We start from the raw sequence: 20,662 nt of genomic DNA on the forward strand, positions 1-20,662 counted from the left end.
AGCAGGGGAACGCAACCATTGGTCGATGCATGCAATGTCTGAGCAGGGGAACACAACCATTGGTCGATGCATGCAATGTCTGAGCAGGGGACCGCAACCATGATGTGGTTAGCTGATACATTAAAATACCGATCCAGGTTTTGTAAGATCTGGCAGGCGTCAGCAACTTCTGAGCAGGGGAACGCAAGACTTTGCTCTCACACAATATCTTCACATGTGAATGGGTGCGCTTCATGCAGTTACATGGTAGCTACTGGACCAAAACAGCAGAGAAGTTAAGACTCACCCTTTAACACTCCTGGTTGTTGCAGAAATTGACACTATACTACTGTTAACTTCTCTCTGAGTCTACCTTTAAACTAATCTAACCTATGACCTGACCCAGCACCTTATTACATTCACGTGACATCCCCCAAAACACAAACTATACAACACAAAGTGCCTTCATAAAGATTCCCACCCTGGACTTTTTCCACATGTTGTTGTGTTACAGCCTGAATTTAAAATGTGATTTTGTTTCACTGGCCTACAACACAATACCACCCCATGTCCATTTTTTGTTTCACAAATTAATAAAAAATGAAAAGCTGAAATGTCTTCAGTCAATAAGTATTCAACCCCTTTCCTATGGCAAGCCTAAATAAGTTCAGGAGTAAACATTTGCTTAACAAGTCACATAATAAAGTTGCATGGACTAACTGTGTGCAATAATAGTATTTAACATGATTTGTGAATGACTACCTCATCTCTGTACCCCACACACACAATTATCTGTAAGGTCCCTCAGTCAAGCAGTGAATTTCAAACACAGATTCAACAACAAAAGACCAAGGAGGTTTTCCAATTCCTCGCAAAGAAGGGCACCTATTGGTAGAGTTATTAATTACACTTCAGATGGTGTATCAATACACCCAGTCACTACAAAGATACAGGCATCCTTCCTAACTCAGTTGCCGGAGAGGAAGGAAAGCGCTCCCGGATTTTCACTGTGAGGCCAATGGTGACTTTAAAACAGTTACAGGAGTTTAATGGCTGTGATAGGAGAAAACTGAAGCCTGGTCAACAACATTGTAATTTCTCCACAATTCTAACCAATACACGTAATTAGCAAATGTTATTGCGGGTGTAGCGAAATGCTACAGTCGACATGGTTGTTCTGGCTCTGAGTTCTATAATGAGCTAACGTTGTGTCAAACGGACAATGTGCCGATCCTCTCCAACCTGGCATGGTATAATTTGATATGAAATCATTTCTTAATTTATAGACTAATCGACGCTGATCAGGCCTGTTCCTGGCCGATATGCAGCCCTAGCTGAGAAAAAAAAACAAATCCCTGCAAAGTAGAATAGTAGCCTAGGCTATACAGTGTCGGCCCACAATGCATTTCATGAATGCCCATGTGGTAGCCATCGTTTGTAAAACAGGAAATTTACCTTTAATCCCGGTCATTTGGTGACATTAATTTCGGTTAATGCAGATAATTTTTCGTAAACGTTGTTTTGCAGATTGCACACTAACGAAATAAACCAAAATTGTTTCTCACACTATCAAATCAAATTTCATTGGTCACATACATGTGATGAGCAGATGTTATTGCAGGTGTAGTGAAATGCATGTGTTTCTAGCTCCAACAGTGCAGTAATATCTAACAAATTACACAATATATACCCAACTTACACAAATCTAAGTAGGAATGAGTTAAGACAATATACATATGGACAAGCGATGTCAGAGCAGACGGGACTAAGATACCATAGAATAGTATAGAATACAGTATATACATATGAGATGAGTAATGCAGATATGTAAACAAAGTGACTAGGATACTGGAGAATAGTATAGAATACAGTATATACATATGTCCGGAAGCAAGACGTCAGTCTCGGCGACATGGTTGGTTTTCCTTTTGTAGTCCGTGATTGTCTGGGGTCCCTGCTAAAATCCTGAAGCATGGATTGCGATTGGTCAGACCAGCGTTGAATAGTTTGAAGCACGAGTACTTCCTGTTTAAGTTTCTGCCTATAGGAAGGGAGGAGCAAGATGGATTCATGGTCAGATTTGCCGAAAAGAGGGCGGGGGAGGGCCTTGTAAGCATTCCGGAAGTTTGAATAGCAGTGGTCGAGAGTCTTAGCAGCGTGAGTAGTAGTCGATATGCTGATAGAACTTCGGCAGCTTAGTACTCAGATTTGCCTTGTTAAAATCCCCAGCTACAATAAATGCAGCCTTGGGATATGTGGTTTCCAGTTTGCATAGAGTCCAGTGATGTTCTTTGATGGACGTCGAGGTATCGGCTTGAGGTGGGATGTAAACGGCCGTGGCGATGGCGGAGGAGAATTCTCTTGGGAGATAATATGGTCGGCATTAAATTGTGAGGTATTCTAGGTCGGGTGAACAAAATGACTTGAGTTCCTGTATGTTCCTAGAAATTACACCATGAGTCGTTAATCATGACACACACCCCTCCGTCCTTCTGCTTCCCGGAGATATTTATTCCTGTCTGCGCGATGTACTGAGAATCCTGCTGGCTTTACTGACTCTGACAAAGTATCCCGAGAGAGCCATGTTTCCGTGAAACAAAGTATGTTACAGGCCCCGATCTCTCTCCGGAAAGAAATAATTGCTCTAAGCTCATCAACTTTGTAATCCAAAGACTGAACATTAGCGAGTAATATACTCTGAAGCAGTGGGTGGTGGGCACGCCTCCTAAGTTAAACCAGCAGACCGCCTCGAATGCCTCTCCTCCGCCGGCGATGCTTTGGGTTAAAAAAAGTCAGTCTATTCTTCTTCTGAGAAATGAAGGCTATTCCATGCGAGAAATTACCAAGAAACCCTAGAGCTCGAACAGCGCTGTGTACCACTCCCTTCACAGAACAGTGCAAACTGCCTTTAAAATTATAAACTTGGATTAGCTAACAACATGCCATTGGAACACAGGAGTGATGGTTGCTGATAACGGGCGTCTGTACGCCTACGTAGATATTCCATTAAAAAAAATCTGCCGTTTCCAGCTACAATAGTCATTTACAACATTAACAATGTCTACACTGCATTTCTGATCAGCTGCACTATCGAATGCATCCTGACCAGTTGTATCCGCTGCCTGGTATGGCAACTGCTCGGCCTCCGACCGCAAGGCACTACAGAGGGGCTAAGCTGCCTGCCATCCAAGACCTCTACACCAGGCGGTGTCAGAGGAAGGCCATAAAAATTGTCAAGGACCCCAGCCATAGACTGTTCTCTCTACTACCACATGGCAAGCGGTACCGGAGTGCCAAGTCTAGGACAAAAAGGCTTCTCAACAGTTTTTACCCCCAAGCCATAAGACTCCTGAACAGGTAATCAAATGGCTACCCGGATTATTTGCATTGTGTGCCCCCCCAACCCCTCTTTTACGCTGCTGCTACTCTCTGTTTATCATATATGCATAGTCACTTTAACCATATCTACATACTACCTCAAATCAGCCCAACTAACTGGTGTCTGTATATAGCCTCGCTACTGTTATTTTTCACTGTCTTTTTATTTCTTTACCTACCTATTGTTCACCTAATACCTGTTTTGGGTTAGAGCCTGTAAGTAAGCATTTCACTGTAAGGTGATATACACCTGTTGTATTCGGCGCACGTGACAAATAAACTTTGATTTGATGTCATTGATGTCATTGTAATGGACAAATAAAATATGCTTTTCTTTAACAAACAAGAACATTTCTAAGTGACTCCAAACTTTTTAACGGTAGTGTACACTGTTCTCTAAATAAGCGATGTTGTACAATTAAAAGGTCAAATACACCGCATTTCAAACACAGTAATTTATTCAGGGCTTGTGAAGTTATACCTCTCGCTTTATGCACGGGGGCACTGTTTCCACGAAGTTGGAAACACAGAATCTAGCACGTCATTGAACGCTGTAGCGTTAAGATTTCCCTTCACTGGAACTAAGGGGCCCGAACCATGAAAAACAGCCCCCAGACCATTATTCCTCCACCAAACTTTACAGTTGGCACTATGCATTGGGGCAGGTAGCGTTCCACTGGCATCCATCAAACCCAGATTCGTCCGTCGGACTGCCAGATGGCGAAGCGTGATTCATCACTCCAGAGAACGGGTTCCCACTGTTTCAGAGCCCAATGGCAGCGAGCTTTACACCACTCCAGCCGAAGTTTGGCATCGCTCATGGTGATCTTAGGCTTGTGTGTGGCAGCTCGGCCATGGAAAACCATTTCATGAAGCCCTCAAAGAACAGTTCTTGTGCTGACGTTGCTTCAAGAGGCAATTTGTAACTCGGTTGTGAGTGTTGCAATCAAGGGCAGACAGTTTTTACACACTACGCACTCAGCGGTCCGAGCTTGTGTGGCCTACCACTTCGCAGCTGAGCCGTTGTTACTCCTAGACGCTTTTGCTTCACAATAACAGCACTAACAGTTGAACGGGGCAGCACTAGCAGGGCATACATTTGACAATCAGACTTGTTGGTAAGGTGTCATCCTATGACGGTGCAACGTTCAAAGTCACAGCTCTTCAGTAAGGCCATTCTACTGCCAATGTTTGTCTATGGAGATTGAATTGCTGTATGCTCAATTGTATACACCTGTCAGCAACAGGTGTGGCTGAAATAGCTGAATCCACTCATTTTGAAGGGGTGTCCACATACTAGCGTAGCTTGTCTACAGTTTTGTTTGTGTATCGAGTCAGATGTTTCTATAGGCAGTCATTTCCGCAGGCCTAATGGGAGATTGGGTGCGCAGCTCAGGTCAGATCGAGACGTGACGGAGGAAAAAGAGAATGTAGGGATTAGAACTGTGACCACTGGCTAGGTCACTTTTTTGTTGTAAGTCTCTAATGCACATAACACATGGAAGGAACACTCAAGTCTACGTGAATTAACAGTTGTCTTCAAGAGAAGAGAGATGGATTGGGATGTGAGGGGGTGTCGATCCCCCTTCCTAAATATCACTCATATTTAGGAAGGGGGATTGGCAAACAAAGTAATTTAATTTATGTACCCCTAATTGCACCGAATACATCTGTTTATCCTCCAGCTATTGTAAACAGTAATCATGAGCCTGTAACCCAGAGTTACACGGTTAGCACAGAGGCGGTATTCAATAGTAGGAAGACCACTTTATGCAGCTCACCCTGCACCATCAGCTCCACTTGTGTATATAAGGTAGTTGTTAGGTTAGATTACTTGTTAGATATTACTGCATGGTCGGAACTAGAAGCACAAGCATTTCTTTACACTCGCATTAACATCTGCTAACCATGTGTATGTGACAAATAAAATTGATTTGAATACCATGAGTAAGTCTACCTCTGATAAGCTTCCCAGTAAAGCATTAAAAACAATCAACAACCCAGAAAAGTGCTAAAAAATAGCCCATATTAACATATGTAGCCTGAGAAACAAGGTCCATGAAGTCAATAACTTGCTTGTAACAGATGACATTCATATTCTGACTATCTCTGAAACTCACTTAGATAATACCTTCGATGATACAGTGGTAGCAATACATGGTTATAACATTTACAGAAAAGACAGAAATGCCAGTGGTGGCGGTGTTGCTGTTTATATTCAGAACCACATTCCTGTAAAGATTAGAGAGGATCTCATGTTAAATACTGTTGAAGTAATATGGCTACAGGTTCATCTGCCTCACCTAAAGCCCATTCTGGTGGGAAGCTGCTATAGACCACCAAGTGCTAACAGTCAGTATCTGGATAATGTTAAATACTGTTGAAGTAATATGGCTGCAGGTTCATCTGCCTCACCTAAAGCCCATTCTGGTGGGAAGCTGCTATAGACCACCAAGTGCTAACAGTCAGTATCTGGATAATGTTAAATACTGTTGAAGTAATATGGCTGCAGGTTCATCTGCCTCACCTAAAGCCCATTCTGGTGGGAAGCTGCTATAGACCACCAAGTGCTAACAGTCAGTATCTGGATAATGTATGAAATGCTTGATCATGTATGTGATATCAACAGAGAAGTATATTTTCTGGGTGATTTAAATATTGACTGGTTTTCATCAAGCTGCCCACTCAGGGAAAAACGTCAAACTGTAACCAGTGCCTGCAAGCCTGGTTCAGGTTGTCAGTCAACCTACCAGGGTAGTTACAAACAGCACAGGAATTAAATCATCAACATGTATTGGTCACATCTTTACTAATGCTGCAGATATTTGCTGCTAAGCAGTATCCAAATCCATAGGATGTAGTGATCACAATATAGTAGCCATATCTAGTAAAACCAAAATTCCAAAGGCTGGGCCTAATATAGTGTATAAGAGGTCATATAATACGTTTTGTAGGGATTCATATGTTGATGATGTAAAGAATATTTGCTGGTCTGTGGTGTGTAATGAGGAGCAAACAGACGCTGCACTGGACACATTTATGAAACTACTTATTCCAGTTACTAATAAGCACACACCCATTAGGAAAATTACTGTAAAAACTGAAATCCCCTTGGATTGATTAGGAATTGAAGAATTGTATGGTTGAGAGGGATGAGCATGGTGTTTGCAACGCCAGGGTTGTGGGTTCGATTCCCACGGGGGACCAGTACGGAGAAAAAAAATGTATGAAATGTATGCATTCGCTACTGTAAGTCTCTCTGGATAAGAGCGTCTGCTATATGACTAAAATGTAAAATGTATGAGGCAAAAGGTATGGCAATTAAGTCTGGCAGCTCAACTGATTGGCAAACGTACTGCAAATTAAGAAATCATGTGACTAAACTAAATAAAAGGAAATGACACTATGAAACAAAGATAAATTATATAAAGAATGATAGTTAAAAGCTTTGGGGCACCGTAAATGACACGTTGGGAAAATAGCCAACTCGGCTCCTTCATTAATTTAATCAGATGATCATTCATCAAAGCCCACTGATATTACCAACTACTTTAATGACTTTTTCATTGGCAAGATAATTAAACTTAGGGATGACATGCCAGCAACAAATGCTGACACTAGACATCCAAGTATAACTGACCAAATTATGAAAGACAAGAATTGTACTTTTGAATTCCGTAAAGTCAGTGTGGAAGAGGAGAAACATTTATTGTCTATCAACAATGACAAGCCACCAGGGTCTGACAACTTGGATGGAAAATAACTGAGGATAATAGCAGATGATATTGCATCTCCTATTTAACACATCTTCAATTTAAGCCTACTAGAAAGTGTGTGCCCTCAGGCCTGGAGGGAAGCTAAAGTCATTCCCCTACCTAAGAATATGAAAGCCCCCTTTACTGGCTCAAATAGCTGACCATTCAGCCTGTTACCAACACTTAGTAAACTTCTAGAAAAAAATGTTGTTTGACCAGATACAATGATTTTTCACAGTAAACAAATTGACAACAGAATTTCAGCACGCTTATAGGGAAGGACACTCAACAGGCACAGCACTTACACAAATGACTGGTGATTGGCTGAGAGAAATTAATGATAAAAAGATTGTGGGGGCTGTCTTGTTAGACTTCAGTGCAGCTTTCGACATTATCGATCATAGTCTGCTGCTGGATAAACTTGTGTGTTATGGCTTTACACCCCCTGCTATAATGTGGATAAAGAGTTACTTGTCTAACAGAACAGAGTGCTCTTTAATGGAAGCCTCTCAAATATAATCCACTTAGTATCAGGAATTCCCCAGGGTAGCTGTTTAGGCCCTTTGCTTTTCTCAATTTTTACTAATGACATGCCACTGACTGTGTCTATGTATGCGGATGACAATATCCACGTCAGCTACTACAGCGACTGAACTGACTACAACACTCAACAAAGAGCTGCACTTAGTTTCAGAGTGGGTGGCAAGAAATAAGTTAGTCCTAAATATTTCAACAACTAAAACCATTGTATTTGGAACAAAACACTCACTAAACCCTAAACCTCAACTAAATCTCGTAATAAATAATGTGAAAATTGAGCAAGTTGAGATGACTAAACTGCTTGGAGTAACCCTGGATTGCAAACTCATGGTCAAAACATATTATTGATGCAGTAGTAGCTAAGATGGGGAGAAGTCTGTCTATCATAAAGTGATGCCCTACCTTCTTAACAACACTATCAACAAGGCAGGTCCTACAGGCCCTAGTTTCTACCTTCTTAACAACACTATCAACAAGGCAGGTCCTACAGGCCCTAGTTTCTACCTTCTTAACAACACTATCAACAAGGCAGGCCCTAGTTTCTACCTTCTTAACAACACTATCAACAAGGCAGGTCCTACAGGCCCTAGTTTCTACCTTCTTAACAACACTATCAACAAGGCAGGCCCTAGTTTCTACCTTCTTAACAACACTATCAACAAGGCAGGTCCTACAGGCCCTAGTTTCTACCTTCTTAACAACACTATCAACAAGGCAGGTCCTACAGGCCCTAGTTTCTACCTTCTTAACAACACTATCAACAAGGCAGGTCCTACAGGCCCTAGTTTCTACCTTCTTAACAACACTATCAACAAGGCAGGTCCTACAGGCCCTAGTATCTACCTTCTTAACAACACTATCAACAAGGCAGGTCCTACAGGCCCTAGTTTCTACCTTCTTAACAACACTATCAACAAGGCAGGTCCTACAGGCCCTAGTTTTGTCGCACCTTGACTAGTGTTCAGTCGTGTGGTCAGGTGCCACAAAAAAGGACTTAGGAAAATTGTAATTGTCTCAGAACAGGGCTGGCCCTTGGATGTACACAGAGAGCTAACATTAATAATATGCATGTCAATCTCTCCTGGATGAAAGTGGAGGATAGATTGACTTCATCACTACTTGTATTTGTGAGAGGTATTGACATATTGAATGCACCGAGCTGTCTGTCTAAACTACTGGCACACAGCTCAGACACCCATACATACCCCACAAGACATGCCACCAGAGGTCTCTTCACAGTCCCCAAGTCCAGAACAGACTATGGGAGGAGCACAGTACTACATAGAGCCATGACTACATGGAACTCTATTCCACATCAGGTAACTGATGCAGCAGTAGAATCAGATTTAAAAAACAGATAAAAATACACCTTATGGAACAGCAGGGACTGGGAAGCAACAGAAACATTGGCAGACACGCATACACACAAACATACACATATGATAACATACGCACTATACATACACATGGATTTAGTACTGTAGATATGTGGTAGTGGTGGAGTAGGGCCCTGAGGGCACACAGTGTGTTGTGAAATCTGTGAATGTATTGTAATGTTTTAAAATTGTATAAACTGCCTTAATTTTGCTGGACCCCAGGAAGAGTCGTTGCTGCTTTGGCAGGAACTAATGGGGATCCATAATAAACCCCAGGAAGAGTAGCTGCTGCCTTGACAGGAACTAATGGGGATCCATAATAAACCCCAGGAAGAGTAGCTGCTGCCTTGGCAGGAACTAATGGGGATCCATAATAAACCCCAGGAAGAGTAGCTGCTGTCTTGACAGGAACTAATGGGGATCCATAATAAACCCCAGGAAGAGTAGCTGCTGCCTTGGCAGGAACTAATGGGGATCCATAATAAACCCCAGGAAGAGTAGCTGCTGCCTTGACAGGAACTAATGGGGATCCATAATAAACCCCCGGGAAGAGTAGCTGCTGCCTCGGCAGGAACTAATGGGGATCCATAATAAACCCCAGGAAGAGTAGCTGCTGCCTTGACAGGAACTAATGGGGATCCATAATAAACCCCAGGAAGAGTAGCTGCTGCCTTGGCAGGAACTAGACATGGGGATCCATAATAAATACAATATAAATACACAGGCAAGGAGAGACCGACATGGAGACTACCAAGACCGGCTACACCACCCTTGCCCTCTTCCTCGCCCCCTTCCTCCCCTATCACCTCCGCCCACACCTGTCCCCGTCAGCATGCTTGGTCTCTCTGGAAGCCTGTCCCGGTGTCTCTTATTGGGATTTAAAGGAAACCGAAACCCCTGTAACACCACTTGAACTACTGGAGAGAAATGTGTGAGCGTCGGAAAACTGTCCAAAAGCACAGCCCTCCCTATACCCCTTCTCCTCTCCTCATAAATACTCTAATTTCCCATCCTAACACCTCCCCAGCTTGCCAGAGGGACAGAGACCCACTGTGGTTCAAAATCCTGTCTCCAGCCTCCAGACAACATGTTATTATCTGAACAGTCATCAGGTTTCTGAAAGTCTCTCATGTGGTTTAACTTGCTCATTAACACCATCTGAAGGCAGTCAGAAATCAGCCTCTAGTACAACCACTCCAACGGTCCAGTATGTATCGCATACTGAGGGCGGGAGGAAGCCTAGTGGTTAGAGCCGTACTTTTATGGCTGACCCTGTAAACAACACATTTCCGGTGTATGTGGAAAAAAAATGTTTTTTTAAATATATATTATTTTACATTTAACACGTAGTGCATTCGTTAAGGATTCAGAACCCTTCACTTTTTACACATTTTGTTACATTACAGCCTTATTCTAGAATGCATAAAAAAAAAAAATCCTCATCAATATACACACAATAGCTTAATGATAAAAGTGAAAACAGGTTTAGAAATGTTTGCAAATATATAATTTCAAAAAGTATTCAGACCCTTCGCTATGAGACTCGAAATTGAGCTCAGGTGCATCCTGTTTCCATTGATCATCCTTGAGATGTTTCTACAACTTGATTGGAGTCCGCCTGTGATAAATTCAATTGATTGGACATGGTTTGGAAAGACACACCTGTCTATAAATGTGTTGCTGCACAGCTATTTTCAGGTCTCTCCAGAGATGTTCGATCAGGTTGAAGTCCGGACTCTGGCTGAGAAAAGTCTCGGTGGTTCCAAACTTCTTCCATTTCAGAATGATGGAGGCCACTGTGTTCTTGGGGACCTTCAATGCTGCAGAGATTTTTTGGTACCCTTCACCAGATCTGTACCTCGACACAATCCTGTCTCGGAGCTCTAAGGACCATTCCTTCGACCTCATGGCTTGATTTTTACTCTGACATGCACTGTCAACTGTGGGACCGTATATAGACAGGGGTGCCTTTCCAAATCATGTCCAATCAATTGAATTTACCACAGGTGGACTCCAATCAAGTTGTAGAAACACACATAAGTTTGAAAAAAATAGACATGATTTTTAGGCCATATCGCCCAGCTCTAAGCCAGACCTAATCGCACAACATCAATGCCGACCTCACTAATGCTCGTGGTTGAATGGAAGCAAGTCCCCATAGTAATGTTCCAACATCTAGTGGAAAGCCTTTCCAGAAGAGTGGAGGCTGTTATAGCAGCAAAGAGGGGACCAACTCCATATTAATGTCTATGATTTTGAAATGAGACAAGCAGGTGTCCACATACTTAGTGTACATTCTTTGCCAAATCCCGACAGCTTAAATCACAAATTCAAAATGGACTGGTTGATTAAAATAGGGAAATATGTTTCTGGTTCAGCATGTGAATGGAGAAGAAGCTGAGAAGCAGAAGACCTGTAACATTTCAACCGCGATGGCAAACGTGAACGGTAATGGTGCCGACTCCAGTCCAACCGTTAGTGTCTCACGCGGTCACACTCCCCACTGACCTTCAGAACCTCCGAACGGTTCTGGTCTTGGAAATTAAAGCTACCATTGCCCCTCAGCTCAAAACTGCCATCGATGGCCCCCTTCTCCGCCGTCCTGGATGGTGTGCGAGCTACTGCAGATGAACAAGGCCGCCGAATTGATGGCTTTGAACATGAACTGTGTGACCACATAGTAGCCCTTGAGAAAACAATTACCCATCTGAGCTCCAAAAACCAAAAGCTGATTGGTCAATGACCTGGAATCCCATTCTCGCCGTTTTGTTGGTATACCAGAGAAACGTGAAGGGGTGGACTCGGTTAAGTTCATGTCAGAATTCTTTGTGGAGGTCCGGCCATCGTTCCATCACCCGCGAAGCTGGATACCGCATTGGCCCCTCCCCAGCGGGCGGAGACGACAACTCCAAGCCTAGAGCGTTTATCGTCCGTTTTCACTAGTACCGTGACAAGGAGCTCATCCTCCAGAGGCAGGGCAGAGACCAGCTACACTTCTGCAGACGCAAGGTGTTCATCTTTCCTGACCTTAGCTCAAATGTCACCAAGAAAAGACCTACATTTCTCGATGTGAAACACAACCTTCATGAGAAAAAAAGTGAACTTCTCACCCTGCTCGTCTCCACATTGAACATGCTGGGGGGAAGCTACGGTTTGACTCCCACGAGGACGCCCAGCAGTGGTTTAACAGTCCCTTCTGAGCCTTATCTTGGATCTATGACCTACTCTTTTGCCAGGTAGCATGCATAGCCTAGCCTAGCCTAGCCTAGCCTCTAAGTCGAAGGCATGTTTTGACTTAAACGACAGAGCCTTCCCCCCCCCCATGTTGCCATTCCTTTTCTACCAGGCAGAAACACTGACGTTATTGAACTCTGATATGACTAATACTGTCTTGTGTGGTTGTTATTTAAGCTACACTTTTGGGAGGTGCTTTTTATTTGGCTGGATGGCTAGCATAGTAATGCATGGCTACAATTCCAGGCTTTTGCAGAGCTTTCCTTTGTTTGATTTTACATCTTGATACTGACTGAAGGACTTTTCACCACTTTATTACGCCCTATTGATCACTCGTACATGTACAGACACTGATTGGAGACTCCCTGAGTCAGGACGGCTCCGTTTTACTGTTACGGGGTTATCTGTTGACTTACTTTCCCATTTTGTGAAAGCCTTTTCAAATGTACTTAGAATAGGAAGGTTCTGTTTATATGCATCGAAGCTGCGCAAACTTCAACCTGCTGTCTCCATTCACTGGAGACTTTGGGTTTGGTCCCATTTGTTTTCTTCATCAGTTCTCTGTTATCTTTGCAAACGCTTGGTCTGTTTTCACATCTTTTTCCTTTCAATATTTTAGATGGCTAGCAACACTAATAACAGTAATATGGGAATAGGTAGGCCTAATCCTATTAAGCTTTTATCTTGGAATTCACAATGAACAATCCTGTCAAGAGGTCTAGGGTCTTCTCTCACCTGAAAAAGCTGAAAGCAGATAAGGTCATTTTTACGCATTACAGATCACTCAAGGCTACAAAACTCCAGGTTTAGTCAGGTTTTACATTCAGACCTTAACTCCAAAGCCAGAGGGGTTGGACTTTTGGTTAGTAAAATAATACATTTCTCTACTACTGATGTTATTTCAGAGAGTAATGGGAGACTCTTAAATCACAACTGGCACCATTTGGAACACACCTGTACTATTGGTTCAATGTATATGCTCCCAATTTTGATGTTGAATTTGCCAATGGGTTTCTGGGGGAAAATCCCTTCTCTGAACACCCATCTTTTGCTATTTGGCAGGGATCTGAATTGTGTTTATTAGCCCGGCTTCAGACCGCTCCAACCCCAGAACAATGTCTCCTTCTGCTATGTCAAAGTCCTTCTCAGATGTTATGGCTCAGAATGGGTGTACAGATCCCTGTAGATTTCAGATTCCCCAGGCAAGAGAGTATTCTTTTTCTCATATTGACCATTTTTTATTGATCATAAGTTACTTACAAATGTCAACTCTTTTGAATATTTACCCATTGTAATTTCTGACCATGGACCTTTAGCCCACGACATATCCCTATCAGGACAAACCCACGCTCCTCTCTGGAGATCCAATTCCCTTCTCCTGTCTGATGCAGACTTTCGTTATCTCCACTTCTATTGATCATTTTCTTTTTTCCAAATCAGACAATCACTTAAGGCCTATTTTAGAGGAGAAATTATTTCTTATTCTTCTCATTTAAACAAAACTCGGAAAGCTAAACTTGGAACTCTAAACTCTTAGAACTCTAAAGCCATCCTTGACTCAGACCATCAATATGCCCTGACGCCACCCCGAGCTATATAAGCAACGCTTGAATTTACAATCTGAATTCAATCTCTTGTCCACTACAGATGTAGAACGGTGACTATAGCATTCACGTGGTATAGCATTCAATTTCCATCAGATAATCCCATAGAATGGCGCCAGAGAGGATGGCAGACATTTTACGTGCTCCTAACCAACAGTGTTATTTTGTTCGTTTTTTTGCGTTGTAACTGTTTTTTAAATTACATAATGTTGCTGCTAACGTCTCTTATGACCGAAAATAACTTCTGGACATCAGAACAGCGATTCCTCACCACGAACTGGTAGAAACTTTTTCCTTTAACGAATCCGACATGAAGGGATATACTGCTTTCCCGGGAACAGGCCCAAATCCCCATCATTTGCGTGAAGAGAAGACGGAGAAAAAGGGGGAGGAGGTCGGGCTGCATTCTGAGAATTCGTAGGCGAGCGAGTAAACCCCCACTGCCATCCGTTCTATTGGCAAACATGCAATCATTGGAAAACAAAATCGATGACCTACGAGCAAGATTAACCTACCAACGGGACAGTAAAAACTGTAAAGTCTAATGATTCACAGAGTCCTGGCTGAACGACAACATGAACAACATACAGCTGCAGGGTTTTACACAGTATCGGCAGGATAGAACAGCAGCCTCTGGTAAGAGAAGGGGTGGCGGACTATGTATTTTGTAAACAACAGCTGGTGCACGATATTTAAGTAAGTCTTGAGGTTTTGCATGCCTGGGGTAGAGTATCTCATGATAAGCTGTAGACCGCACTATCTACACCTAGAGAGGTTCTGTATTTTTGTACAGTAGCAAGAAAAAGTGTGTGAACCCTTTGGAATTCCCTGGATTTCTGCATAAATTAGTCATAAAATATGATCTGACCTTCATCTAAGTCACAACAATAGACACATTGTTCTTAAACTAATAGCACACAAACAATACGTTTTCATGTCTTTACTGAACACACTGTGTAAACATTCACAGTGCAGGGTGGGAAAAGTATGTGAGCCCTTGGTTTTAATAACTGGTTGACCCTTGTTTGGCAACAATAACCCCAACCAAACTTTTTCTGTAGTTGCGGATCAGACCTGCACAACGGTCAGGAGGAATTTGACCATTCCTCTTCACAAAACTGTTTCAGTTCAGCAATATTCTTGTGATGTCTGGTGTGAACCGCTCTCGAGGTCATGTCACTGTATCGCAATCAGGTTGAGGTCAGGACTGGGCCACTCCAGAAGGCGTATTTTCTTCTGTTGAAGCCATTCTGTTGAGTTACTTCTGTCTTTTGGGTCGTTGTCCTGATGCATCACCCAAACTTCTGTTGACCTTCAATTGGCGGACAGATAGCCTTACATTCTCCTGCAAAAAGTATTGATAAACTTGGGAATTCATTTTTCCGTCGATGATAGTAAGCCGTCCAGGCCCTGAGGCAGCAAAGCACACCCAAACCATGATGCTCCCTCCACCATACTTTACAGTTGGGATAAGGTTGATGGTTGTGTGCTGTGCCTTTTTCTCCACACATAGTGTTGTGTGTTCCTTCCAAACAACTCAACTGTAGTTTCATCTGTCCACAGAATATTTTGCCACTGTGGAACATCCAGGTGCTCTTTTGCAAACTTCAGATGTGCAGCAATGGGTTTTTTTGGACAGCAGAGGCTTCTTACGTGGTGTCCTCCCATGAACACCATTCTTGTTTAGTGTTTTACGTATCGTAGACTCATCAACAGATATGTTAGCATGTTCCAGAGATTTCTGTAAGTCTTTAGCGACACTCTAGGATTCTTCTTAACCTTATTGAGCATTCTGCGCTGTGCTCTTGCAGTCATCTTTGCAGGACGGCCAATCCTAGGGAGACTAGCAACAGTGCTGAACTCTCTCCATTTATTGACAATTTGTTTTACAGTGGACTGATGAACATCAAGGCTTTTAGAGACACTTTTGTAACCCTTTCCAACTTTATGCAAGTGAACAATTATTAATCTTAGGTCTTCTGAGATCTCTTTTGTTTGAAGCATGGTTCACATCAGGCAATGCTTCTTGTGAATAGCAAACTCAATTTTGTGAGTGTTTTTTATAGGGCAAGGCAGCGCTAACCAACATCTCCAATCTCATCTCATTGATTGGACTCCAGGTTAGCTGACTCCTGACTCCAATTAGCATTTGGAGAAGTCATTAGCCTTGGGGTTCACATACTTTTTCCAACCTACGCTGTGAATGTTTAAATGATGTATTCAATAAAGACAAGAAAAATACAATAATTAAGGTGTTATTAGTTTAAGCACACTGTGTGTCTATTATTGAGACTTAGATGAAGTTCAGTTCAAATACGTTTTCTTGCCACTGTGGCTGTCTACAAACTATCACAGACCGATGCTGGCACTAAGACCGTACTCAATGAGCTGTATACCGCCATAAGCAAACAAGAAACACGCTCTCCGCAGCCGATGTGAGTAACACCTTTTTAAACAGGTCAACATTCACAAGGCCGCAGGGCCAGACGGATTACCAGGACGTGTACTCCGAGCCTGCACTGACCAACTTGCAAGTGTTTTCACTGACATTTTCAACCTCTCCCTGTCTTAGTCTGTAATAGCAACATGTTTCAAGCAGACCACCATAGTCCCTGTGCCCAAGAACACTATGGTAACCTGCCTAAATGACTACCGACCCGTAGCACTCACATCTGTAGCCATGAAGGCTGGTCATGGCTCACAATAAACATTATCCCAGAAACAACCAGACTCACTAAAATTTGCATACCACCCCAACAGAGCCACAGACGACGCAATCTCTATTGCACTCCACACTGCCCTTTCACACCTGGACAAAAGGAACACCTATGTGAGATTGCTATTCATTCACTTTAGCTCTGCATGCCCTCACAGCTCATCACTAAGCTAAGGACCCTGGGACTAAACACCTCCCTCTGAACCTGGATCCTGGACTTCCTGACGGTCCGCCCCCAGGTGGTAAGGGTAGGTAACAACACATGCTCACATGCTCACATGCGTGCTCAGTCCCCTCCTGTACTCCCTGTTCACCCATGACTGCACAGCCAGGCACGACTCCAACACCATCATTAAGTTTGCCGATGACACAACAGTGGTAGGCCCGACAATGACAAGACAGCCTATAGGGAGGTGGTCAGAGAACTGGCGTGTGGTGCCAGGACAACAACCTCTCCCTCAACGTGATCAAGACAAAGGAGATGATTGTGGACTACAGGAACAGGAGGACCGAGCATGCCCCCATTCCCATCAACGGGCTGTAGTGGAGCAGGTTGAGAGCTTCAAGTTCCTTGGTGTCCACATCATCAACAAACAAACATGGTCCAAGCACACCAAGACAGTCGTGAAGAGGGCACAACAAAACCTATTCCCCCTCAGGAGACTGAAAAGATTTGGCATGGGTACTCAGATCCTCAAAAGGTTCTACAGCTGCACCATCGAGAGCATCTTGACTGGTTGCTTCACTGCCTGGTATGGCAACTGCTCGGCCTCCGACCGCAAGACACTACAGAGGGTAGTGCGTACAGCCCAGTCCATCACTGGGGCCAAGCTTCCTGACATCCTGGACCTCTATACCAGGCGGTGTCAGAGGAAGGCCCTAAAAATTGTCAAAGACTCCAGCCACCCTAGTCATAGACTGTTCTCTCTGCTACCGCATGGCAAGTGGTACCGGAGCGCCAAGTCTAGGTCCAAAAGGCTTCTAAACAGCTTCTACCCCCAAACCACAAGACTCCTGAAAATCTAATCAAATGGCTACCCGGACTATTTGCATTACCCCCCCCCCCCCCTTTTACACTGCTGCTGCTGGTACTACTACTACTCTGTTATTATCCATGTCTAGTCACTTCAATAACCCTACCTACATGTACATATTACCTCAAGAAACACCACTAACCGGTGTCCTGCACATTGACTCTGTACCAGTAGCTCCTGTATATAGCCTCGCTATTGTTATTTTACTGCTGCTCTTTAATTGTTACTTTAATTTATTACATTTTTTAAACTGCATTGTTGGTTAGGACTTGTAAGCATTTCACTGTTGTATTCAGCGTTAGGTAGGCCCGCGGCGGCGTCGCGTTAGGCAGGCCCGCGGCGGCGTCGCGTTAGGCAGGCCCCGCGGCGGCGTCGCGTTAGGCAGGCCCGCGGCGGGCGTCGCGTTAGGCAGGCCCGCGGCGGCGTCGCGTTAGGCAGGCCCGCGGCGGCGTCGCGTTAGGCAGGCCCGCGCGCGGCGTCGCGTTAGGCAGGCCCGCGGCGGCGTCGCGTTAGGCAGGCCCGCGGCGGCGTCGCGTTAGGCAGGCCCGCGGCGGCGTCGCGTTAGGCAGGCCCACGGCGGCGTCGCGTTAGGCAGGCCCACGGCGGCGTCGCGTTAGGTAGGCTCACGGCGGCGTCGCGTTAGGTAGGCTCACAGCGGCGTCGCGTTAGGTAGGCCTATTTGTATAATTTTTGGGATGATGATCTGTTAGTGGTAGTTTAGTGAATACTGCACCGAGGGACGACGACACTGTTCTTATTTTTTTTCTTAACAATAACAATTACATTTTGTTTAAATGTTCACACCACTACTGTACACGCCATGCCTAGTACATACATCATACATGTAATTCAGACTGGTATGCCTTCATCCCGAAACACTATCTCAGATAGGGACAGACTGTGTGGCACTTTCACCACATCCTGCAGCTGCTCTTCCTCCAGGAAGAGATGTCTTCATGGTATTGGAGGTAATGTCTAACTGGATGTTCATTATAGACGAGGTACATTTCATACATCTCAAACATGGAGGTTAAGATAGGCTTCATGTAATGTTGAGTTGGAACTCAGCTCTGTGGATGAAACATCCAGACCTGCTGTGTCTGGTCAATACTCACCAGTGCACAAACTGAGGAAGTTTTTGCTAGTCTTGGGACAGACATCGGAGAACAGTTGATAGACTATACGTCCAACTGAAACAGAACAGAACAGAGGAATCAATCTGAAACATATCCTGGGCTGACAGGTCTCTCTGGCCAATAAATATTTCTAATGGCAGTATAGCACCTGACCAATCATCTCAACACCGCAGTTATCACTAGGGCTGGGACAATACCAGTATCGCAAGATTTTTTCAATGGCAAAAATGAATACATAAAACCGCTCCTTCGTCCTTTAAAAACCTGCTGTATGTAAAATAGTGTATATGCTATAGCTTGGAAAATAAATACATTTGACTCTGGACGACATGTTAGTTGTCATCCAGAGCCTATTGGGGCTGCTTTCCTAAAGAAGTTCAATCCGCTTCCCGTTTTGTTTCTTTGCTATGATACTAACGAGTATGGCGATACTGGTATGGTCCCGGCCCTAGTTGTCCCTGCCATCAACACCCTGGACCCCCCCCCGTCTACGGCCTGGACCCCCCCCGTCTATGCCCTGGACCCCCCCCCGTCTACGGCCTAGACCCCCCCCGTCTACGCCCTGGACCCCCCCCCGTCTACGCCCTGGACCCCCCCCGTCTACGCCCTGGACCCCCCCCGTCTACGCCCTGGACCCCCCCCGTCAACACCTGCCTAGCATGCTCCCCAGAGTATGGAAACACCTACCCAGCTCTCCCTGTATATATACTGTTACTGTACGCAGTAGGTTGTACAGTATTCTACAGTAAAAAGGTAAATAGGGCACACATCCAATCTGGAGCACAATAAAACAATTACTGTTGATATTAGCAGTCTAGCTGTGGCTTTATGATTTAATATCCTGTTGCATTTCAAATAAGAGCGATGGGCCAGTCACCAAAAGATTGTTGGTTGGAATCCCAGAGCCGACTAGGTAAAAAATCTGGTCTCAGCTTTCAATAGTGCAACAAGCCTATCCAAGGCTACACGTAAAACGTGAATGAGAATGACAGAGCAGAGCAGCAAAGTCCTGTCTCAGTGTTTTCTTCCTGTCTGGCAGTGAGCCATCACTGGGTGGTTGTCTTACCTGGTTCTCTGTTGATCTCCACATCAAAGTAGCACTGAGGACGCTCCTTCACCCCCATCCTGACTACAGAGCAGACTGGGACACCTGCAGGGCAGAGAGCGAGAGAAGGGGGGGGGAGTGAGAGAGAGAGAGAGAAAAGGGGGAGAGAGCAAGAGAGAGGGCATTACTACTATATGCAGACCTTTACGTCAAAAATATTTTTGCCACATTCTCATAGTTGAGGGAAATGTATGATCTCCCTGCATCTAACTTCTTATGACATCTTCCGAAGCGATGTAACACTGAGGCAATTACACCTGCACGCAAATTGTATATTTTCATGTACCTCGCCCCTGGCTCCAAGAGTTTGATCTCTTTACAGCATATTACTCAGTATCCACGCAACATTTGAAGGAGACCTGGGAGGAAGACCTTGGTATGGAGATTACTGATGAATGTTGGGCTGATTGCCTTCGAGATATAACTCCTGACACCAACTTATTCAATACAAAGTGACTCACAGACTCCACTGTTCCTGTACCAAATTACACACGTTCTAGTGCGAATCTGCAGAGGGTACCCTGGGTCACCTCTTCTGGTCATGCCCCAAACTGCACACATACTGGCAGGATATTTGTAAGTGTTTGTCATTAGTATACAGCTGTAACCTCATACTAGTCCCGGACACTGCTGTTTTAGGCAGGACACAGCACCTAACGACTTTAACCCACTGAGAACAAAAACATTACAATATGGCAAAAATAACAATTTTAAGCCTTTGGAATAAGGAGACTGTACCAGTTTTTAAAACCTGGTTAGCTGAAGTCACAGGCTTGCTACATATAGAAAGGATTCAACATGATAT

The 20,662-nt window shown here is 44.1% G+C and overlaps 1 protein-coding gene across 5 annotated transcripts in view; it reads right to left on the minus strand.

The window, feature by feature from the left end:
• The window catches only part of nktr (natural killer cell triggering receptor), a 95,748-nt gene that overhangs the window by 67,376 nt on the left and 7,710 nt on the right, over window positions 1-20,662 (minus strand). For 3 of the 5 annotated variants that reach the window (XM_045702871.2, XM_045702870.2, XM_045702869.2), the window contains exons 2-3: window positions 19,819-19,902; window positions 18,732-18,806 (exon numbers count right to left, since the gene is read on the minus strand). In XM_045702871.2, the coding sequence (XP_045558827.1) occupies window positions 18,732-18,806; window positions 19,819-19,876 (133 nt within the window). In that variant the 5' untranslated portion in view covers window positions 19,877-19,902. Of the gene's footprint in view, window positions 1-18,731; window positions 18,807-19,818; window positions 19,903-20,662 lie in introns of those variants that run through there. The other 2 variants (XM_045702872.2, XM_082966032.1) reach the window with 1 other exon arrangement.

This window comes from Salmo salar, chromosome 19 (assembly GCF_965601325.2).
Source record: "Salmo salar chromosome 19, fSalSal1, whole genome shotgun sequence".
NCBI lineage: Eukaryota > Metazoa > Chordata > Actinopteri > Salmoniformes > Salmonidae > Salmo > Salmo salar.